The sequence below is a fragment of the Mixophyes fleayi genome, chromosome 1, assembly GCF_038048845.1.
Source record: "Mixophyes fleayi isolate aMixFle1 chromosome 1, aMixFle1.hap1, whole genome shotgun sequence".
Classification (NCBI taxonomy): domain Eukaryota; kingdom Metazoa; phylum Chordata; class Amphibia; order Anura; family Limnodynastidae; genus Mixophyes; species Mixophyes fleayi.
In genome coordinates, this window is record NC_134402.1 from 171,092,092 (window position 1) to 171,117,223 (window position 25,132).

General features: G+C 40.9%; 1 protein-coding gene across 1 annotated transcript in view; it reads left to right on the forward strand.

Moving 5' to 3' along the window:
• LOC142106658 (neuronal acetylcholine receptor subunit alpha-7-like) overlaps positions 1-25,132 on the forward strand; it is a 202,156-nt gene that overhangs the window by 96,734 nt on the left and 80,290 nt on the right. The window contains exons 5-6 of the mRNA XM_075189653.1: positions 13,416-13,495; positions 20,408-20,575. Coding sequence (XP_075045754.1) covers positions 13,416-13,495; positions 20,408-20,575 — 248 coding nt within the window. The remainder of the gene's footprint in view (positions 1-13,415; positions 13,496-20,407; positions 20,576-25,132) is intronic.

The window sequence follows — 25,132 nt, forward strand, 5'->3', positions numbered from 1 at the left end:
TTAAAAAAACTCTTTGGTTGCTTTTGCAGTATGCTTCGGGTCATTGTCCATTTGCACTGTGAAGTTCTGAAGCATTTGACTGAATATGAGCAGATAATATTGCCCGAAACACTTCAGAATTCATCCTGCAGCTTTTGTCTGCATTCACATCATCAATAAATACAAGGGAACCAGTTCCATTGGCAGCCATACATGTCCACGCCATGACACTACCACCACCCTGCTTCACTGATGAGGTGGTATATTTTGGATCATGAGCAGTTCCTTTCCTTCTCCATACTCTTCTCTTTCCATCACTCTGGTAAAAGTTGATCTTTGTCTCATCTGTCCATAGGATGTTGTTCCAGAACTGTAATGACTTTTTTAGATGTTGTTTGGCAAACTCTAATCTGGTCTTCCTGTTTTTGTGGCTCACAAATGGTTTACATCTTGTGGTGAATCCTCTATATTCACTCTTGTGAAGTCTTCTCTTGATTGTTGACTTTGACACATATACACATACCTCCTGGAGAGTGTTCTTGATTTGGCGAACTGTTGTAAAGGGGTTTTTCTTCACCAGGGAAAAAATTATTTTGCCATCCACCGCAGTTGTTTTCCATGGTCTTCCGAGTCTTTTGGTGTTGCTGAGCTCTCCGGTTCGTTCTTTCTTTTTAAGAATGTTCCAAACAGTTGATTTGGCCAAACCTAATGTTTTTTCTATCTCTCTGATGGGATTGTTTTGATTTTTCAGCCTAATGATGGCTTGCTTCACTGATAGTGACAGCTCTTTTGATCTCATATTGAGAGTCGACAGCAACAGATTCCAAATGCAAATGTCACACCTAGAATCACCTCCAGACCTTTTATCTGCTTAATTGATGATGAAATAACGAGGGAGTAGCCCACACAGGTCCATGAAATAGCTTTTGAGTTGATTGTCCCATTAATTTGGGTCCCTTAAAAAGTGGGAAGCACATATAGAAACTGTTGTAATTCCTACACCGTTCACCTAATTTAGATGTAAATACCCTCAAATTTAAGCTGAAAGTCTGCAGTTAAAGCACATCTTGTTAGTTTCATTTCAAATCCATTGTGGTGGTGTATAGAGCCCAAAATATGAGAATTGTGTCGATGTCCCAATATTTATGGACTTGACTGTAGATCCTCTGATTTTCTGTATTTGAATATCAACATCGTCTTAATGGTGAATTACTCTCACACATTCTCTTGTAACCTCTCATTGAAGCTCCAGGAATTGTTTATATATTTGATACATAATATATATTTAATTCCCAATATCTGAAAAATCTGTAAAAAGCAATTTAATACTGTAAATTACTGGTACATCACTCAAGACAATACAAATGCCCCTCTTTTATATTACATCTCTATTTCACAACTCATGATATACAATCATCAGATTAAAGTTCACTGCAGCAGTGATGAAGAAGATGAGATGTGCAGGCAGAATTGAGTAGCTGTAAAAGTAGTCATTATTATTATTATTTATCCAGTAATATCCTAGACAGAAATACCACTTTTAATACTCTATAGAACTGTAGTCTTTTAGAACATCAAAATAGTTCCATATAAAAAAAATTACATGTATCTGTCACTCATTAAAGCACAGCAAATATTTTCACAAAGGTTTAAATGACAGAACGTCACTGGTGTAAATCTTGTACCTCTAATGATTTCATCACATATACTGATATCTGCCACTCCTATAGAAATGCTCTGGACACTGCTAAACAAACCTACTTCCAATCTCTCATCTATGCTCAGGCTTCTAACCCCAAACGCCTCTTTAACACATTTAAATCTCTTCTGAATCCTTCTTCCCCAAATCCTCCAATTACCATCAGTGCACAGGCTCTTGCTTCCTATTTCAAGGACAAAATTGATAAGATCAGGCTTGAAATTATATCATCTCCCTTGACAAGCAATCAGCTCAATTCCTTTGTAGCACCCTCTGACACTCTCTCTTCATTTGATCCCACAAATGAAGAGGAAGTTTCTACTCTCTTCTCATCTTCCTCCTCTCCTCTTGATCCCATTCCCTCACAAATTGGTAGGTCCCTGTCTCCTGTGCTCATTCCCCCTCTAACTAAAATCTGTAATCTATCTCTTTCTACTGGTATTTTTCCAACACTATTCAAGCATGCAGTGATTACTCCCATTTTAAAAAAACAGAATTTTGACCCTAACTCTCTCGTAAATTACCACCCCATCACACAGCTCCCATGCCCCTCCAAGCTTCTGGAGAGAATTGCCTACATTCGCCTCACACACTTTCTTACAGCAAACAACCTATTTGATCCTCTTCAGTCAGGCTTTCGCTCTCAACACGCCACAGAGACTGCGTTGACCAAGGTTGTCAATGATTTGATCACTGCAAAAAATAATAACCATTACTCTCTTCTAATTCTCCTGAATCTCTCTGCTGCATTTGACACTTTTGACCACTCTTTCCTCTTACAAATGCTACAATCCCTAGGTCTTGAAGGCACTGTCCTATCCTGGTTCTCATCCTACCTATCTAATCGCTCTTTCAGTGTTAATTTCTCTGGATCCACCTCTGCTCCGCTTCTTTTATAAGTTGGAGTACCACAATGCTCAGTACTAGGTCCTCTGCTATTCTCTATCTACACCACTTCTCTTGGAAAACTAATAAGCTCCTTTGGATTTCAGTATCATCTATATGAGGATGATACACAAATCTATCTATCCTCTCCTGATCTTTCACCATCTATGCTGTCTCGCGTTACTGACTGTCTTTCTGCCATTTCATCTTGGATGTCTTCTCGCCAACTAAACTCAATCTTTCAAAAACTGAATTAATAATATTCCCACCCAAAAACAGGAGCTTCCTGCCTGACATTTCTATTTCTGTTGATAACATGACCATAAATCCCACCCCGCAAGCTCGTTGCCTAGGTGTAATCCTTGATTCACAACTGTCGTTTATTCCCCACATCAACTCTATATCTAAATCATGTTACATACACCTAAAGAACATTTCCAGAATATGCACATATCTGACACAAGACACCGCAAAAACATTAATTCATACATTCATCATCTCCCGCATCGACTATTGCAATTCCCTCCTTACTGGTCTTCCCAAAGCCAGACTTGAACCCTACAGTCTATTTTGCACGCAGCGGCTAGATTGAATTTCCTTGCAAACCGTTATTCCTCTGCTGAGCCACTCAGTTTCTACATTGGCTGCCTGTATTTCAACGAATCAATATAAAATTCTTCTACTAACATATAAGGCCATCAACAAAATTGCACCGACATACATTTCCTCACTTGTCTCAAACTATTTCCCAACTCGACACCTCCGTTCTGCACAAGATCTACATCTCTCCTCCACTCTCATCACATCCTCCCATTCTCGGTTACAGGATTTTTTCCGGGCTGCACCCACTTTGTGGAATTCCCTCCCACGCACAGTAAGACTTTCCTCTAGTCTTCAAACCTTCAAGCGTTCACTGAAAACCCACCTTTTCAGACAAGGTTATGATATTCCTCACCATCCTCTACACTACTAACGCAAGACAACAACCCTCTGACCAACATTGCAACACACACAGCCCACTCAATACTTTTACCTTTGCATTCTAGCTGGTCCATTGTACAATATGATGTAACACATGCCCTTGTGTTTCAAACTCCCATTGTCCTATAGATTGTAAGCTTGCGAGCAGGGTTCTCTTACCTCTCTGTCTGTATGTATTACCCAGTATTGTCTTATTAATGTTTGTTCCCAATTGTAAAGCGCTACGGAATTTGCTGGCGCTATATAAATAAATGTTGATGATGATGTTGATTTACTGTTAATTCTGACATTACTATTATAAATCACATTTCCAAGATCATAATTGGGAATGTGATTCTCAGGGAAGTATCATGGATGCCTACATACTATGACCAGTTCTCATACAGGTTTTTTTTAATCCTCTGTTTTGTTATGAATGATGTACTCTAATACAAACGACATTATTTATATATACCGTACATAATGCTTTGGCATCAATTGACTCTCCAGAGGATGCTAAATGACAAGTATCAGCTCACTCTGTTATACAACTGGAAAACCACAGGTTGCTCTTTTTGAATTAGTTGAGAATACAAAAATTTGTAGTCTAACAATTTCTTATACATAATAGGCATGATATATGGCAAAAATGTGCAACGCCCATTTGTAGCAAGTGGTGGATTATCTAGGTATTCTGGCAGTGCTTTTGCATCCATCTCTAGCACCTAATTTAATTGTGCTCTGTGCCTTATAACCTACCATCATATACATGACTACACTCAGTCTTCATCATGCTTTATTAAGACAGTGGCTGGATCAAACTGAAACTGGTAGAAGCTAGTATGGGACATTTTTTGTACAGTACACAATGGTCAAACTGCGCTCACTATCACATCACTCTGGCAACAAATAATTTACAAACCATTGTAGTCATATTAAAATAGATTAGTTTGCTCTTTCCCTAACATTTTTGATAATGGCAAAGGAGATCCACTGTGGCTGGTTTTGTTTACTACAGATAGTAGCCTTTTAACAAATAATGAGAAAAAAATGAAATGTTGGTGGAGTGGTTAAAGTATTCCATGTTTAATAGTACTTCATGTTCAGTAGTACTCCAGAATAATGTGTCAGCAAGCCTTTATCTTACATTTGTATTCCTCTTCCTTGAAATCTTTCTCTGGTAACCACCTGTCACTCCAGCTTCAAAGATTTCTCCCGTATTGCTCCACACTTACGAGCTTCCTACCCCACCAATCTTTAATCTTTTAATTGCTCTCTCAAAACCCATCTCTTCACTTTAACCTATGCCCCCAAGAGACTACCCCCTGTGCATGCTCTACCAGCTCCAGTGCCATGTCCAATTCAAGTCTCATTAGCTCCTATTGTCTCAGCATTGTCTTCTCCCTCTAGACGGTAAACTCTCACAAACAGGGCCCTCTCTCCCCTCTGTCTCAAGTCTGCACTCTTTCATCAACCTCGTCTGTGCTGTTCTGCTTTTATGTACAATTGTATGTTGTATGATTTATGACTCTGTCCATCACTGCACAGTGATACGAGAGAAAAACACGTACCTTTGAGATGCTTGAATCAGACACTGCTGCCTGCACTCGAGCTTGGCACGCCCTTACTGTACATTGACTACATGCAAACACCTAGTCCCTTCCCCATTTTGGCCATGAAATTGTTGGTTGTAGTAAGCAGTATTTGCGCTTGAAGCTGAATTGGATGTCCTTGCATTCACTGGCGTATGATCCAGTTCTGGGCATGCGCAGAGCGATTTTGCAAAAAATATGACACGTATTGACATTTACGTACCTTCATGAATCAGGCCCTGTGTCACGGCTCTGAACGATTTTAGTAGATCCCTTGCCTCTACTATAGGGAACTTGCCCAGGAGTGCGGAGTCTAGTATTAGTAGAGGATGGTGGAGGTAGAACACAATGATATTCACAGGTTTAAAAGTTCACGGCTCATAAGCATCACTGATAATAATGACACAGGAGATGATAGTAGTGCTGCAAAGTAGTGTATTGACTGATGGTACAAACAGGTTAACAGCAGAGTGAGGATAAACCGTGCCAGACGTGGAACTACAGGTGACAGGTAACTTGATAGTAGCTCTATCAGCGAGATGTAGCGATATAGCCAGCCAGATAGAGGTAAACTTGAGCCAACAGATTGGGCGCAGGTGTAGCAAACAACTCACAATAGTAATCGGCGTGCAGATGAACAGTGGAGAAGAGTTTCAGCTTGCAGATGAACAGCGTAGAGGAGTTTCAGCTGAGCCGACCAGGAATCAAAGATGACAGGAAACTTCGGCGGCAAGTATAGCCCAGCGAGGAGGTAACGGACAAACGGAAGGTCAAGGTATATAGCCAGATCCCAATGCAGCGTGGGTAACACGAAGAACAGGCAATGAGTCCATAATGGGAGGTTAAAATAGTGCTCCAGGACCAATGAGATTCGGGAGGAGGTCCAGATCAAGGTAGCAAGGAACACCTGTGTAATGTCTCTGAAGCAGAAGCAAGCACAATCATGGTTCTTAAAGGGAAAGTCACAGCGCCGGCATCTAGCTATGGGACCGGCGTGTGACACCCTGTATGTATATATATATATGAAGTACAGGGGCGCACGCAGGATTGTCAGGGGGGAGTTTCCCCCCCTGACCCAAAAAAAAAACCAAAAATACACACGAGAGATTTAATAGTTACTTAAACTATTGAGGAATTGTTTTCTAGAAATTATAAAGTCTGCATAGCAATCAGTATTGTTTGTGTTTAGACTTGTAAGTAAATACGAGAGGAAACTAGCTTAAAAAAATCAACTTTCAAATGTGATTAATGTCTGGAGATGTTTTTACATGAAGTATAATGAATTGTTCTCATTAGATAAATTAGGCAGCATACTGTATGATAATTATTTATATGTTGATCCTCCATGGCATTTACATGGTAGATTTATACCTGGGAGGTGAATTTTCAGTTGTAGGCTAAAGAATGGATTGTCTATGTGAAACGGAAGAGTAAACTGCAGAGATTCGTGATCAGTGTAAGCTGCAGATATTTGCGATAGACAGGAGCCGATAACAAGTACGTTTCTTTGATGTCATGTACGAATTTATCACACTACGTTAAGCAGCAGCTCCGTTTCGGCAGCGCTGTCCTATACAGCAGCCGCGGTGCTGTCAAAGAAGTGTCCGTGGCGGTGCTGTATACAATACAGCACCGCCGCGGACGCTTCTTTGACAGCATCGCGGCTGCTGTATAGGACAGTGCCACTATGGTGGGCACTTAGTTAGCGGAGGGGGGGGGATTGCGTGCGCCACTGCAGTAAGACAGCTATAGTAACATATGTTTCCACTGTCTCTTAATATACCCTGCTTCAGGAGTTTCTAGTGGTAAAAATTAGGACTTGGTCTGGCTTCGAAAAACATCTGAACTCTACATTTATAGATAACGAGTGATTCCACAAGTTCAGGTCTGTATCTATGAGCTTGGAGCACCCTCTGGCATATATATATTAGAGATGAGCGCACTCGGATTTCTGAAATCCGAGCCCACCCGAACGTTGCGGATCCGAGCCGGATCCGAGAAAGATCCGGGTTTTCCCGCCAATTGCAAAACTGAAACCGAGGCTCTGTGTCATAATCCCGCTGTTGGATCTCGCGATACTCGGATCCTATAAATTCCCCGCTAGTCGTCGCCATCTTCACTCGGGCATTGATCAGGGTAGAGGGAGGGTGTGTTAGGTGGTCCTCTGTCCAGTGGTGCTGTGTCCTGTGCTCTGTCCTTCTGAGTTCAGTGGTGCTGCTGGGTCCTGTGCTGTGTCCTGTTCAGTCCAGTGGTGCTGTGTCCTGTGCTCTGTCCTTCTGAGTTCAGTGGTGCTGCTGGGTCCTGTGCTGTGTCCTGTTCAGTCCAGTGGTGCTGTGTCCTGTGCTCTGTCCTTCTGAGTTCAGTGGTGCTGCTGGGTCCGGTGCTGTGTCCTGTTCAGTCCAGTAGTGCTGTGTCCTGTGCTCTGTCCTTCTAAAGGCATTGTTATTTCCCCATTATTCCCAAATTATAAAATTTTTTAAAAAAAAGTAATTATAAAAAAAATAAAATATCCCTAAACAATCCTGCAGTATAAGTCCATTGGTACTGCTATATTACAAAGTTCACTGATTCAGCAGTATAAGTCTAGTGGTACTGCTATATTACAAAGTTCACTGATTTTCAAGTATAAGTCCATTGGTACTGCTATATTACAAAGTTCACTCATTCTGCAGTATAAGTCCAGTGGTACTGCAATGTTACAAAGTTCACACATTCTGCAGTATAAGTCCAGTGGTACTGCAATATTACAAAGTTCACTCATTCTGCAGTATAAGTCCATTGGTACTGCAATATTACAAAGTTCACACATTCTGCAGTATAAGTCCATTGGTACTGCTATATTACAAACTTCACTCATTCTGCAGTATAAGTCCATTGGTACTGCAATATTACAAAGTTCACTGATTTTGCAGTATAAGTCCATTGTTACTGCCATATTACAAATTTCACTGATTCTGCAGTATAAGTCCAGTGGTACTGCAATATTACAAAGTTCACTGATTCAGCAGTATAAGTCTATTGTTGTTACTGCCATATTAAAAATGTCACTGATTCTGCAGTATAAGTCCAGTGGTACTGCTGTATAACTCCAGTCCAGTGGTACTCTCCTGTGCCGCATATAATTTTTAAAGGCTTTGCCGAGTGTGTGTGGCTTAGGGGTACCCTCTCTTGTGCTACATATAATGCAGAACAAAAATTTGGAGGATAAAGTAGGGAAAGATCAAGACCCACTTCCTCCTAATGCTGAAGCTGCTGCCACTAGTCATGACATAGACGATGAAATGCCATCAACGTCATCTGGCAAGCCCGATGCCAAATCTCCTAGTACAGGGCATGTAAAATCCAAAAAGCCCAAGTTCAGTAAAAGTAGCAAAAAGAGAAACTTAAAATCATCTGAGGAGAAACGTAAAGTTGGCAATATGCCATTTACGACACGCAGTGGCAAGGAACGGCTTAGGCCCTGGCCCGTGTTCATGACTAGCGGTTCAGCTTCACCCAAGGAACTAAGCCCTCCCCCCCCCACAAAAAATTTAAGAGAGTTATGCTGTCAGCAACAACACAGCAAACAACTCTGCCTTCTAAAGAGAAATTATCACAAATCCCCAAGGAGAGTCCAAGGGTGATGGTGGTTGCGAAGCCTGACCTTCCCATCACTGTACGGGAAGAGGTGGCTCCTTCCACCATTTGCAGCACGCCCTCTGCATACGCTGGAAGGATCACCCACAGTCCAGTTACAAATTTGGCTAGTGAAGGTGTGAATGTTGTACACCGGGAGGAGGATATTGATGTAGCTGGCGCTGAGGAGGATGTTGATGATTATGATGCAGACAGATACCAAATTGCCTTTCTCAATTTCTATTTATATTCTAGATTATATAACGGCTGAATAGTTTTATATATTACTCCTAGTGGAGAGGGGATCTGATGCAGACAGATACCAAACTGCCTTTGTCCATTTCTTTGTATATTTGAATTTCTAGTTCTACAGTCTGTGCAGGCTGCTTTTTTTATATTCAAAGTGTAAGTGTAGGGGGGGGGGGGGCATAGATAGCCACCAAAGTAACGTAGTCCATTTAATTTCACTTTCTAGCTCCACAGTCTGTGCAGCCTGCTTTTTTATCTTCAAAGTATTTACAAACCTTGCAATCTAAATTAACAAGAGGTAGTGACATGCTAGAACTCCACCCTCTATATGCTGCAGAGGATGGAGGAGCATCAAAAGGCCATTCAAGCCTACACAGCCACCGTTCGACATAGGAAAAGGAGTGGGGATGCGCCTGAGTCAATCGCACTGGAGAATGATTTCCGTGTTGTGCAAGGTTCTGCAGCCATTTAAACTTGCCACACGAGACGTCAGTTCCGACACTGCCAGCTGGTATACCATTGCAATTCCACCAAGCATGTAGCTCTTGTGGATGAAGCCCTTCCTACGCTTTGCCAGGATCCGAGGGTGGTCAGTCTTTTAAAGTCAGAGGAATACATTCTGCCCACCGTTCTCGATCCTCGGTTTAAAGCGTATGTTGTGTCTCTGTTTCCGGCGGACACAAGTCTACAGCAGTGCAAAGACCTGCTGGTCAAGAGATTGTCCTCTGAAGAGGACCGTGACATGCCACCAGCTCCACCTTCATTTTCATCACTGTTTGTGCAGTTCCAAAAAAGAGGAACTGCCATTTCTATTGCTACCTTCTTTCTTTCTCTATTTAAAAAAAACAAAAAAAAACCTGCCATTTCTAGTACTACCTTCTTTCTTTCTATATTTAAAAAAACAAAAAACTGTAATTTCTATTACAACGTTAATTGTTTGTGCAGTCACAAAAAAGAGGAACTGCACCCTTAACTGCTATGTTGGTTTTAGACGTCCATCCGGTGTTCGTCATCTGTGCACTGGAATTCAGACCAGTTGAGGGTTTTATTATTATATTGTGGCCCCGGTACCAAATTGGGTACCGGGGCCACTCCACTACGCAGTCCAGATACTTTTTTGGTGGAATTCAGACCAGTTGAGGGATTTTTTATTATATTATGGGGACCACTCCACTACGCAGTCCAGATACTTGTTTGGTGGAATTCAGAACCAGTTGAGGGTTTTTTTTATTATATTGTGGGGACCACTCCACTACGCAGTCCAGATACTTTTTTGGTGGAATTCAGACCAGTTGAGGGTTTTTTTATTATATTGTGGGGACCACTCCACTACGCAGTCCAGATACTTTTTTGGTGGAATTCAGAATAATTGTTTTTTTTTTATTATATTGTGGGGACCACTCCACTACGCAGTCCAGATACTTTTTTGGTGGAATTCAGACCAGTTGAGGGTTTTTTTATTATATTGTGGGGACCACTCCACTACGCAGTCCAGATACTTTTTTGGTGGAATTGAGACCAGTTGAGGGTGATATATTGTGGCCCCGGTACCAAATTGGGTACCGGGACAACTCCACTATGCAGTCCAGAAAGCTACCTCGGTGAAACGTTTTGGACTAAAAACAATATTGTAAGGTGTGAGGTGTTCAGAATAGACTGTAAATGAGTGGAAATGATTGTTATTGAATGCTATTGAGGTTAATAATAGCGTATGAGTGAAAATAAGCCCAAAAACTTTTTCAAAATAAATCCGAATCCAAAACCTTAAATCTGAACCAAAACCTTTCGGCAGGTGTTTTGCGAAAGAAATCTGAACCCAAAACATCAAGCAAATCCGAACCCAAAACACAAAACACGAGACACCAAAAGTGGCCGGTGCACATCTCTAATATATATTAAATCGACTCCCACATCCCTGCATCCACCCTGACACTTGCTTAAGGGTGTACTAGAGCTTCACTGATGTCATTACTTTTCTACATACATTCTACACTACAATCTCACTACTTTAGCTGCAGTGATGTCATTGCATTTGTGGCCGCGTAATCTAAGAGCATCATTTAAAATGTACCTCGAACCTAGTATAGCTGTACTTTTTGGCCATAAGTAGTTCTATTACACTGTAACAACATTTTCCCATCACATAAAGTGCTGAATGTGAGCAGTCTGTATAAGGACAACACAGTGGTAAAGTTATTGTGCTGGTTAGTCTTTCTGCAAAAGGTCATTCTCCAATATGTTAATGTAATATGAAATATAAATTATTCAAAAGAGTAAAGGAAAAACTGCATAGCGTAAAATTGGAAATTTCAATCGGGGATTTTCTGTCATGAAAGACACTTTAGAAGTTTTCAGTATGATATCTTTTTATCATTACGTAATTTGCAAAAGTTTAAAAACCTAAACTATCAATCAACATATCAATCATACATAAGCTCCACTAATGCTGGGAGTTTAAAGAGAGAGTAAAGCCAGTATTTGGCCGTAATATATACCAAAGAATATGTATTAGTGAGCTGCATATTATGTATGAAATAAATGAAGTAAATGTGTCCATTACTCTCTTTTTCTTTCCTCGGCAGAGGGATGTACTTCTCAAAGTTAGTTTTGAGTGACAGGTTGCAGAAATGCTCTGCAGAAATGTACTGTGTTATTTGGTAAACTCAGTGGGGCATATTCAATTAGGTTCGGCGCTCAGGATAACGAGTGGCTGCACAAGTCCCGTTACCGCAAAACACTGCGGATTTCCATGCGCACCCCATGGGGTTGCGAAGGGAAATGCGCAAAGTTGCGGTCCCGTATTGTCACTGTACACGTGCAGCCGGGCATAATCATGAGCTCCGGACCTAATAGAATATGCCCCAGACTCTCTTTTTTTTATGAAGATTATTCTATAGATGACAAGCCAAGCTAGCCAAATTTTGTAAAATTACAAAAATATATACATGCATTTTCTACGTGTACACTATGGCTTATATGTTGTACAACTATTTATATATAGTCAAATGAAATGTATGTGGTGAATTTTAACATCATATAAACAAGCTTCTTATACAGCAGTAAAGTGGGATTGTAGTTATAAATCTGGTTGAGCTTCATGAAACAATCTGTTCTATTTTGTTCTACTCACTTCAATATCCAGGTATTGCATGCTTGTCATTTCCGCTTTATAGTCCAGATTAATGAATAAATGAATGAATAGCAGATATGGATGCCAGCTTTTCTTTTAAATTATATTTGCTGCCTATTTAACATGTAATTAACATATTATTATTGTAATTGTTTGACAAAGAGATTTCAATAAGCAAGGCTCAGTACCTTTATAGGCGGACATATTTTATATCCGCACATGCCGTAACCATGACATCTGAAGCTGATAATGATCCACAGTTAAACAAAGAATTATGATGTCTTGCTATTTTTGGGTAAGATTACTTTAGCGAATTTACCTCAAGGAATATTTAAACAATTTAAATAATTTTGGATTCTTCAATATGTATTTTAAGTTGCAATGCAATGCTTGAAAAAATAAAAAGAGAAAGTATAAAAGAGAATAAAACATGGGAAAGGGGAAAACAGTTGCACTGTATTGGAAACTCACATTCAAATCGAAACGCATGGTGAGATAAGCTTGGATGTAAATACGGTTGGAACTATGTTCATGTTCATGTTTGGGGCTCTTTCTTTAAACGCAAGTTGCATGCAGGTTGTGTCCAGACATGAATCAGACCCAAATGCACAAAATTTAACTAGAGAGGAAATGCAGCAGAGAGATCTTATTAGATAAACATTTTAACTGTTTCATTTGAAAATGCACAGCTTAAAGGGAACGTTATCCCATTCACAATCTAACACTCATGTTTTAGACGGTTTAGAGTACAAATCAGTTAGCACTTGATTGTATGCACTTTTTTTTGCTTCAACACGTACATGCTGCAGTTGTCTGTTTTTATTTTTTCCTTTGTGGGTAAAATTATTCAGCCTATGACTGGCAAAGGTTGTCTTCTCTTATATTATGTGTGTACCGTGTGCTCCTTTAGACTGCATGCCTTCTGTTGTTCCATGTGTGCTCTGATTTGGTTATCAAGAACAGAGTCTGGCTGATGTGAAGTATACGAGTTACAATAGCACTGGAATTTAAAGGAATTTGTTTTGACTATTCCTCTCTCCTTTAGGAAAATTACTGCTGACGTCTATTTAAAATAATGTCAAAGTGCCAGTCTCATTTCATGGGCTCTGTCACAATTGTTAAAAAAACAATGATCTGAACAGCAATCCAATGTCCTAATATGATTTTGTGTGTGTCTACAATAAATTCTTATTGTGAAGCTGTGACAAGTTTGAAAAATAACATTGTAGACTTGTATATGTGACATCATATTTATTTGCAATAATATAGAAATATCTTCTAATTCCATTCTCTGTTTGTGTTTTAGTGCAGATGAAAGGTTTGATGCAACTTTTCATACTAATGTATTGGTGAATTCCTCTGGTGCCTGCCAATATATTCCACCAGGTAAATTTAATTTTGTGTTAAATCATATTAAACACACGCACAAAATTTCATATTGGTTTGAATAACAACATCTGTTCGATAAAGTTGTAATATGTCTAGAATAAATTTACAAGGTGATGCACCATGTTCAACTTTGGGTATGTTAAGTAAAGTGGAAAATGCCAATATAGGGTAACTTGGCAATGCATTGGTAAATATTATACTATTTTAGATTATTGCATTAATATTTCCTGTAGTAAATAATGTAGCTTTCAGTGTAATGAAAATATATTTATAATTATCTGTCTTTCAGTTTATTTTAACACAAATTCAGGGAACATAAATTCAAATTGAATGTTGAGCCTTCTAACTTTCATACCGTAAACTAAGTGGCTTATTCAATCTGGTGCAATCAGGGCCGTTGCTAGGGTTCGCGGCGTCCTAGGCAAAATTTCGCCGCCACGCCCCCCGCGCCCACCCCCCCGCCCTCCTAACACACTAAATAAAAAAATAATTCGATTTTATTTACCTTTTCTTCCTCTAGCTGCTCCTCGCGATGCATGCTGGGAGGGGAGGGGAGGGGAGGGGGGCGTCGGGAAGAACTTTATTCACACTGTCTGTCAGTGACAGACTGTGTGATACTTCAGAGGCGCCGCCGGACAGACTATCACATGATCACAGTGATCATGTGTGAGAGTGAAATGCGCCGCGGACATTGAAAAACAGCGGTGGCACCCCGTTGCCGCACTTCTCTCCCGAGCCGCTGAACCGCTGACTAGATTAGAAAATCTAGTCAGCGGCGCCGTGCAGGTCCCGGCGCCCTAGGCAACTGCCTAAGGTTGCCTAATGGGAGCGCCGGGCCTGGGTGCAATAAGAGACAATTTTAGCTCACGCGAAAATCGTGCGCCATTTCATGGCCAAAGTTCCACTTTTCATGCCAAAAGCTTCCCACAATTCCATGCAAGTGCTTGCTCACCGGACCTCACTCGAAATGTGCAGGAAAGTTGGAGGCAAAACGAAACATTTTACATAAAACTTTGAGCAGTGCTGATGTTGCTCCAACCTATTGTGGAACTTAATTTTCCAGCATGCACAGGCAGCAATTGACTTGAAAGGATATGCTGGCACTCTTTGAACCATAAGGTTTCACAGCAGCAAAAAAAAAACCACATATTTTTTAAAATAAAATTAAATTAAATAAAACACTCATCCCACCCCCTTGTTCACCATATTAATATAAGTCTTGTCCCTTTGTTCTTTGCAATAATCTTATGGGAAGTTCTTCAGTTTTTCTAATCCAATGGGAAATACCTCTATCTTTGTAATCCAATAGGAGGAATAAAACCTTAAAAGCTGATATAACTCTGATGAATGACTATGACTTGACTTGACAGTGACTTCCCTTAAAGCCAGGCCACGCTTGTCATTGGCTGAATGACTAATGGGACTGTAGGTCACTCCAGGTCACAGTTATTCCTTTCTTTGCAAACTTTTTCTTACATAGTATCTAATCTATTATTCATTATAATTTTAGAATTAATATATGAGATGTGTAGCCAGCTATAATTAAAAGAAACATCATTAATAAAAACTGAAACACTATGAAAAACAGAACATTACGAGTATTTGGATCTGCCCTTCGGGCTCTGCAATGCTCCTGCTGTGTTTCAAGATTTAATTAATGATGTTCTGCGGGAGTTCTTAGGAAAAATCGTTGTAGTCTACCTGGACGATATCTTACTCTATACACAGTCTTTGGTTCAGCAATGTCAGCATGTCCGTGAAGTGCTTCTTAAGCTTCACCAGCATCACCTATATGCTAAAATTGAAAAATGTGAATTTGAAGTTACCCGTGTCACCTTCTTAGGTTATGTCATTTCTCCCAGCAGTGGGTTCACAATGGATCCTGAGAAGGTGCGAGCTGTCTAGTGTTCGGTACTCCCCACTAACTTGAAAACTATTTAAAGATTCCTTGGATTCGTCAATTACTATCGGAGGTTCATCCGTTAATTCTCAGTACTAGTTGCACCTATTACTGCTCTCACACGCAAAGGTGCCGATACAGTTAATTGGTCGACAGCTGCTTTAGCATCTTTTTCAACCCTTAATGATGCCTTTACCTCTGCTCCAGTCCTCAGGCATCCAAACCCGGAACTTCCATTTGTAGTTGAAGTGGATGCTTCAGACGTGGGGGCTGGTGCTATTCTTTCACAGAGGGATCCTCGGAACCAAAGGCTGCATCCTTTTGCATTTTTCTCCCGAAAGTTTTCAGCCGCAGAGATTAATTATAATGTGGGCAGCCGCTAATTATTTGCCATCAAATGGGCTCTGGAAGAGTGGTGATACTAGTTGGACGGAGATACCCATCAAATCACCATCTTTAACGGATGATAAAAATCTTCAATACATTCAGTCCCGTCAAGAGCTTGAATCCTAGGCAAGCCCAATGGGCCCTCTTTTTTACTCGTTTCCAGTTCTTAAATACTTTTTGACCAGGCTCTAAGAATCTCAAGCCTGATGCACTCTTTCGGAGCTTCATGTCCTGTTATGCTCCTCCTCTGGGTCCTTGACCTATCATTCCATCCTCCTTGATTCATGCTGGCTTGACGCAGGACCTTGGAATTATTATGCTTTGTCAATTTCAAAGAATTTCCCCTGCCAAGACCCCTACTAACAGGCTGTTCGTTCCAGTTCATCTTAGGAAATCGATACTCGCCAAATGCCATGAAGTCAAGTCTGCTGGGCATCCAGGAATATCTAAGACCATCGAAATCCTCTCACGTTGGGTTTGGTGGCCAATCTTGTCTTCTGATGTTCGAACTTATGTCTTTTCCTGTGAAGAATGCGCCAGAAGCAAATCCTTCAGAAGTCGCTCTTTGGGTCAGTTGATGCCCTTGTCTACTCCTGCTAAATCATGGGCACATCTTTCGATGGATTTCATTGTTGATCTACCATGGTCATCTGGTCACAATACCATATGGGTGGTTGTGGATCACTTGAGCAAGATGGCCCATTTTGTACTGATATCTAAACTACCTGGTGCACGAACACGGGCCCCGTTGTTCATTCAACATATTTTTCGGTTACATGGTCTTCCTGAGGACTTAATCTCTGATCGTGGTTCCCAATTTGTCACCCACTTTTGGAGATCTTTCTGCAGCCTGTTGGGAATGAAGGTTAGCCTATCATCCACTTACCATCCGCAATCCAATGGCCAGACAGAGAGAACTAATCAGTCCCTGGAAGAGTTCCTTCGCTTGTATATCTCCAAGTTTCATGATAACTGGTCCTCTTTACTCCAATGGGATGAATTTGCCTAGAACAACTCTTGTCATTCCTCAACCTGTGTATCTCCGTTCTTCTGCAACCTTGGTTTCAACCCCAGGGCGAATTCTCTTTCCTCTATAACATCTTCTGGTGTTTCCAGAGTTTCTGTTACTGCCTCACAACTCAGAGTTATCTGGAAGAAAGTCCACACTGCTTTGCTTCAGACCTCCTTCAGATCCAAGTCCTTGTCAGATCGTCATCATAGAGCTTGCCTCTTTAAGTTGGTGATTAAGTTTGGCTCTCCATCCGAAACATCAAACTCAAGCAGCCTTGTAGGAAACTAGGACCCAGGCTCATTGGACCATTTACTATTATCAAGAAAAATCAATCCTGTGGCATTCAGTCTTAAATTGCCTCCATCTCTAAAAATTCCAAACACATTTCACTGTTCTCTTTTGAAGCCTGTTGTCGTCTCTAGTAAGTTTAATTGACACAGGTCACACAGACCACGGCCAGTCAGTATTGATGGAAATCGTGAATTCATTATGGAAAAAATTCTCAATTCCAGGAGAAGGGCAAATTCAGTTTTTAGTACATTGGAAAGGCTACGGTCTGGAAGATCGATACTGGGTTAAGCAGAGGCACCTTCACGCTGACAAACTTATTAAAGAGTTTTTTAAGAAATTTCCTGGGAAACCTGGATGTTGGGGTGCCTTGACCCCTCCTCATGGCGAGGGTACTGTCATGAGCCGCGGCTTCTCCTGCAGCCACCGCAGCTTGCTCTCTGTCTGCACCTCGCATCCCGGCCATAGTCATGATGACCAGGACGTCACTTCCGCCATGTGCCCCGGCTGCACCAGGGCAACAGTCAGGTCACTTGTGATTTCACTAACACGACCCAGCTGGTTTGACAGCCGGGCGCATGTGTCCTATGAGGTTTATAAATTAATCACCATATGAGCCTTGTTACCATCCTTGTGGCTCTCCTCTCCTTATTGGCCCTCTTATCTTTATAAGACAGGGAGAAGTAGCCTCCCTACCGGTTATAGCATTTAGTTTCCTGACTGCTGACCTGCTCCTGTGCTCTGTTCCTGTCTTTCGGATTGATCCTTCTGTGTATGACCTCTGGCTTGTTTCTTGGACCGTCAATTATTGCAGGTGACCCTGACCTCTGCCAGTGACTTTGATGTCCTGTCTTTCTGCCGGCCCAGACAGTTTGCCTGGACCTCACCCCGCTGCCTGCTTCTGTCCTGTGACAATAAGATAAGATAGCGCAAAACTCAAATCGATATAAAATTTATTACAAATACATGTGTATCAACGATAAAAATAATAAGCAATTGCTTCAATATATTCTGGTTAAGTGAATGAATTATCAAAGGAGACTTAACAATCATGAGACTAAGTCATTGGCATAATATCATTATAGATGTCATATGGAGATATATATATCATTAGAGCAATACACTTGAGCCTTATAAATTGTATCACACAAAAACATATAGCCTGGTTCAGAGAACCTTTAGAAACTGATAGATGTCATCAGCATCATAGGAATTGGCCTCTATAAGGTTATTATTGTTATAATTGACGCTATGCACATAGTTTTAAACCTCATAAAAATGCATCTACTGACCAATTGTCAGCATGCAATAAACAATAAAGATAAACAGATAGTTCCGATTGGTAAAACGTGCTTGAGTGGCCTCCAGTTAAAACGTCAATTGAGATGTAAATTCAAGGAAACCACAAAGGGCTTCCGTTTAAATGTCAGTCTCGTTAGATTGATTTCCAGACTGATTTGAATATGCACTTAAATATAGTCAATCTCCTCAGAATGTCATATGACAATAGGTAAATCCAAGTGGGTAAAAAAATGTAGCATGTTGAAAAAAAGGGCATATGATATTAATTAATGAACAAGTTCAACAGCCTATATTCCCCGCTCTAGATACTCGTAAAGATAGAGTTGTAGCCAACAATACTGGATTGTATGAGCGAAGGCATAAACATCAAACCTGCACGTCGGGCTCAATGTCCTCTAGCCGCGGTTTTAGCCGTGTCAGCGTCCGTTGGAGTGGAACGTAGAGAGCGATGTATATACGTCGGGTTCAGTGTCCTCCGCCTACAGATTAAGCCGTATCGGCATCCGTTTCAGGCAAATCGCGGAGAGCGGTGTGTGGTCAACAAGTAGAATAAACTTAATCCAACCCCGGGGTGTGAATAAGAAGATGCCACGTCTCCAAGTCTCCAATGAATAGAGTGAACTCCGCCTGACGTGTTTCTCGGCACTAGCTTGCCGTTTCCTCAGAGGCAATAATGAAGCAGCCACAAGCAGGAGGGTTGTCATATACCCGTCACGTTCAATCACGTGACAGGAACTATCCAATATAAAACAGAGTATTCGTGTAACTCGGATTTAACCAATATAGTCCTGCATTCATTAATACATAGGTAAAAATAAACATTACTGAGTAATGAATTACAACATAACATTGAATTTCGAAAAAGTGCCAAGCTTTAAAAATTACGGACTATATTCTCAATTAGCCCACAACATAAAAATAATAATATATTTTCACATACATCAGAACCTGATATACCTGAATATCTATAATGGCATGTAATGGCATTAGTGTATGCCTAGTTACTCTATAATGGCATGTAATGGCATTAGTGTATGCCTAGTTACTCTATAATGGCATGTAATGGCATTAGTGTATGCCTAGTTACGTTACTGTCCTGTGACCTTGGCCTGTTCTTGACTACGCTTGTATCCTGCCATCATCCCCTTGCCTGTGCTATGTTTATATCCATAAGCTTGTACTATGCTGAGTTTAAGACCTGGGGGGCATCTGAGTACCTGTGAGTGCTACACGCTCTACGGGAAATAATAATAATAATAATAATAATAATAATAATAATAATAAAAAACACTTCGTAGTCAAATAAACCCACTATCTTAAACCTCCTACTGAAATTCCAAATCTCCTGGGATTGTTTTATTTTGGGTGCAGTTACATTTGAATTTGCATACATTTTATTAAGTTATCTAAATTAATTCAACTATGTTGTGTTACATTTTTATTTGTAGGCATGGATTTTCAGATCTAGGGCTGACATTATTGATGGTGTTACACACATCAGAATTTAAATATAGCAGCTCTATGTGACTCAATTGTACTTGTTATTTACAGTAGAAAAATGACTACAAATACTGTATGTACTGTAAATACTGTATGTTCCAGGCTTATTGCAGCAAACTTGTTTTTAAAGTGTATTCTGAAATCATGCATTTACAACCCCCCCTTCTTAAAATTCTGCATTGCTCCTGGGAGTGTGACATTGGCAGCTGCCTCCTGGGCAAGTCCCATAGTGGGGTAACTTGCTGCTGAGCGGAGTCTCACACCACAGCCTAAAATTTGTCATCCAGTTCTTCACTCCACTAATTACCCATTGCAGTTCCATTTAGCCCATAGAGGAGAGTAACTTTTATTGGTAAATTGAGGGAAGTAAAATGTAGGGAATTTATTGCACAATTGCTAATGTTCTTGCTGCAAAAGTCTAGTTAATGGTTTGCACATTTTTGATATATCTTAAAATGGGTTATGCTAAGTATAATAAGAGTATTTAACTTGTTACCTTAGTTGTATTGAACTGTTTCAGGTATTTTGAAGAGCACATGCTATATTGATGTACGATGGTTTCCTTTTGATATACAAAAGTGCAAATTAAAATTTGGATCTTGGACACATAATGGTTGGCTGCTTGATCTACAAATGCTAGAAGCGGACATTTCAAATTACATTTCTAATGGAGAATGGGATCTAGTAGGTAAGATTTTCAGAATACTCAATCTTAATACCATTTATTCACAAAAGCAAACAAATGAGGATGGCCAAATGGGTGCTGCTCCGCATGTTGGTCAGATTGGTGCTATAATTCATAGTTACATGAGTACTAAACTCTTTACTGGTCTTTTTGGTGATGCATTACTTACTGGTCCAATTGGTGTTTCATTACATACTGGTCACATTGGTGCTGTATTATAAACTGGCCAAATGGCCTTTGCATTTTATATTGATAAAATGGACTCTGGTGTGCTGTGGCCACCAGTCATATAGACTTTGTACATTCTACTGGCCAAATGGGGCTCTGAATGATGTGCTTGCCATATGGGGATTATTAAATGCTGGACATTTTGGGCTTTACAACATGGTGGCTATGTGCTATGTAATATGTACAAATATGTTGGGTGTTAACGTGAATGAGTTGTGTCTCAAAATTAAATAGATTTGGCCTGTTGACGGAACACACTTCATATCAATTTATATATACATATCGTTGAGTTTGCCAAAGCAGCCACCAGAACTTGCTTTGACTGCACTAGTGTCCTCAGGAAAGTATTTCCCAGGGTTTCCCAAACCCAGTCCTCAGGGCTCCCCAACAGTGCAGGTTTTCCGGATCACATGTGACATAATTAGGACCACCTGTGGATCTGTTACAATGTGTCAGTCAGTAATGAATACACCTGTGCTCTAGCAAGGAGATATGGAAAACCTGCACTGTTAGGGAGCCCTGAAGACTGGGTTTGGGAAACGGTGCCCTAACCACTACTACACTAGATTAAACTTCAATGTGTGTAGGATTACATTTCATTCTAGTAATAAATGTGTACCCCAGAGACAAATGTGAATAGCAGATAAATTCTCTGCAGGCAAAGTATCATTTGTTTACTGTCAACACAATAAATAATGTGCCTTTGGAAGCACTTGTTTACAATAACAATCATGGCAACTCTTTAAGAAGACCCTGTCATAATGACTGTGAGAGTCTCCCTTGCTTAAGGCATGACATGATTGTATAAATAATAACCTTGTGGCACAGGCATATATTTATCAAATGGTCTGACACCGATTAGCTCATCTTCTCCACTCATAGGAAACAGCGCCTGAGAACGTATGAAAGAGAATGCCCACTGTTCAGCTTTACACACTATGTAGGCAATTGGAATCACTGTAGCTTCTTTGAAACAAGAAAACAACAATGTAGGACTGTTTGGGGATTGATGGACTGTTAAAATTCAGAGAATACATCCATAACAATGAGATGAAACATTCAATAGACTAAAATACAGATTGGGTTCACTATATTATTTAGCGATCACTATAAAGAAAGGTGTGAGAATGACATCAATATAATGCTAAACTAATATACTGCTACATCTTCTACATTGTGTAATATATGACTGCAATCACAGATACATCAAGTAAATTTTACTTGTTCACCCTTTAAAGTAATTTTAGGCTTATTTTGTTAAAAGCTAAAAACAACTAATACGGATAGGCTAATCAGTTGACTGCATTTAAGGTACCGTTCCATTTACATCTACAATCAGGGCTGCCAAGAGGAATTAAGGGCCCCGGTACAACAAATTCATGGGGCCCCCCTTATAGTCGAGTATGCTAAAAAAAATTGCGTAAGGCGGCACAAAATTTTTCAGAGATGTGGTCATGCAATTGGGGGCATGGCAAATGCGCCATTGGGGCATGGCTAACACATCAAAATCACTAGGCTCTAAATTCGCCGGAGCGTCACATATGTCCAAGCACTTCTGACTTGCAGGACATCTAGCACCACAATGTAGTATAGAAAAAATGCAGTGTGTACACAAAGAGTGCAGTCTTGGCCTGCACCTTACATTAGGCAGAACATTCACCAAAAATTGCCATTGTCCCTACTAGAATCACAACATTTCACATACTGTCCTGGGAGGGATGCCGTCGCCGCGATCACGTGAGTATGTTTTTGGTTTTTTTTAACTACCCTGCTCCCCCCACCAACGACCGAGCCAGCCACCCCCCCCCCCCCCCTACCCCCCGCCGCGAAAAAAAAAAGAAAAAATGTAGTTTTGAAAAAAAAAAAAAAAATTGTTGGCGCAAGGGCGGCCCTGTCTACAACTACCCCCATAATTTGGCACATAAATCATCTCTGTCTAATGGAATTCTTGAGGGTAAATTATAGATGAACTGACATTTTGTAGAATGTACTAAATAAATTATAACTAGAATCTGATTGAGTGCCATAGGCAACATCTCTGCTTTTTCAAACCCGCCCTTGGGGCTAGATTTACTAAGCTGCGAGTTTGAAAAAAGTGGGGATGTTGCCTATAGCAACCAATCAGATTCTAGCTGTATTGTGTAGAAAGCACTAAATGAATAAAAGCTAGAATCTGATTGGTTGCTATAGGCAACATCCCCACTTTTTCAATCCCACAGCTTAGTAAATCTAGCCCTTGGTCTCTTTGGCTATCAGTGAAAATTATTCTCATGCTTTTCTCAGGCCATCTATATGTGTGGTGTGTGTGTATATATATATATATATATATATATATATATATATATATATATCTCAAAAAAATATTTAAGCCCAGAGCGCTTAATTAAGTAGTGTGATAATAAAAACAAATAAAGATAATACTAATATGTAATAGCCAGCTTCCCGGTCATTCAACACCTGTCTGCAAGTGTCAGACCTAGTAAATGGAACACAAAAAGACAGGGGGCGCCAACATAGTGCATTACAAAAATTAAGAATGCAAATACAACTCCAAAGATAGGTTTTACCCATACCAGATGGTGGTAAACTGATAGCCAAATAGAATATAGTTCTTGCTAGAGACACTGGAAATCTGTACCAAGCCTGGATGGCAGATGGAACCTTCCAATACGAAAAGGTGATGATCAGGAAACACCTGTGGACTTAAATATAGCCACAATAGTGTGATACCATAACATTAGAGACTACAACATCTCAAGGCAAATTCAAATTTAATAGCAGCAGATGGAAGCGTGTCACTCACCGGACTGTGAGTGCTTCTTCCCGGACTATTAGGAACCGTGGACGTCCTCTATCCTGAGGGACTGCGCATGCGCAGCCCTTTCCAAACCTTCAGTGTATGTTCCTTTAACTTAATTGGCAGATCAGGCAACCTCCCTATATTAAGCACCTGTGGTCAACACCACGTTGCCTGATCTTGGAGTCTCATTCCCCATGAGTCTCTGAAGGTGTTCCTGTGTTTCCTCGTTTATTCAGCCCAGCTGATTCCTGTGGTTTCCAAACCACTTCTACCTCTGTGGTTTCCAAACCACTTCTACTACTGTGGTTCCCATACCACTTCTACCATCTACTGTATCATCGTGACTGTGAGCTGATTCCTATCCGCTGCCTCCGTGCACTACAGTCTTCAAACCACTTCTCCTACTGTGGTTCCCATACCACTTCTACCATCTACTGTATCATCGTGACTGTGAGCTGATTCCTATCCGCTGCCTCCGTGCACTACAGTCTTCTAACCACTTCTACTCTACCATTTATTATTGGGACTGTTAGCTGATGCCTATCCGCTGCCTCCGTGCACTACAGTCTTCAACCTGCAACTCGTCTGTGTTTCATCATCGTGACTGCTAGCTGATTCCTATCCGCTGCCTCCGTGCACTACAGTCTTCAACCTGCAACTCGTCTGTGTTTCATCATCGTGACTGCTAGCTGATTCCTATCCGCTGCCTCCGTGCACTACAGTCTTCAACCTGCAACCCGTCTGTGTTTCATCGTGACTGTTTAGCTGATTCCTATCCGCTGCCTCTGTGCGCTTCAGTCTTCAGTCCTTGTCTACTCTACCGTGTTTCCTTGAGTCTGCTGCCACTATTGCTACCCGCTACTCTCCGTGATCATCTGTTCCAGTTCAACTCTGCTCCGGTGTCCCATCGTTACTGCACCTGCTGGTTGCTATTGGTTACCTCCGTGTTCCCGCAGAGACCCGCTGCTGTTACTTCTCAGCGCTACTCATCCATCTACTGCTGATCCGCTCTCCACGCCTTCCTGTGTTCCCTGCTGGTCTACCTACCTGTGCGCTGCACCTGCTAGACCCCTGCTTCACCCATCAAGGGACTTTTATCCTGCTGGCCTCCTGCCCTTCAGGTATCTCTGCACTCCTGTCTGACTGCCTTCTCCTGAACCACGGTATGCATACTTCCCATTGACTGTGCTGTGTATTGCATACCTTGCTGGACTGTGTTGGTTCTCCTCTGGAGTGTACTATCCGCTGAGTCTATTGCCATCATTGACTGTGTTGGTTCTCCTCTGGAGTGTACTATCTGCTGACTCTACTGCCATCATTGACTGTGTTATCTCATGCCGGATTACTTCAAGAGACTTTCTATATTGGCAGTGTTGCTCAGTCATTTATACATTTATATTGTGCATATTACTGTGGATCAAAGTCAAGGTGCCCGTGTATATATTGTGTTGCAGTCTCTCCCCGTGCACCTCCTCACATATATATTCAGTAGTACAACTTGCTAGTGGCAGACCACTGACTCCTGTTTACAG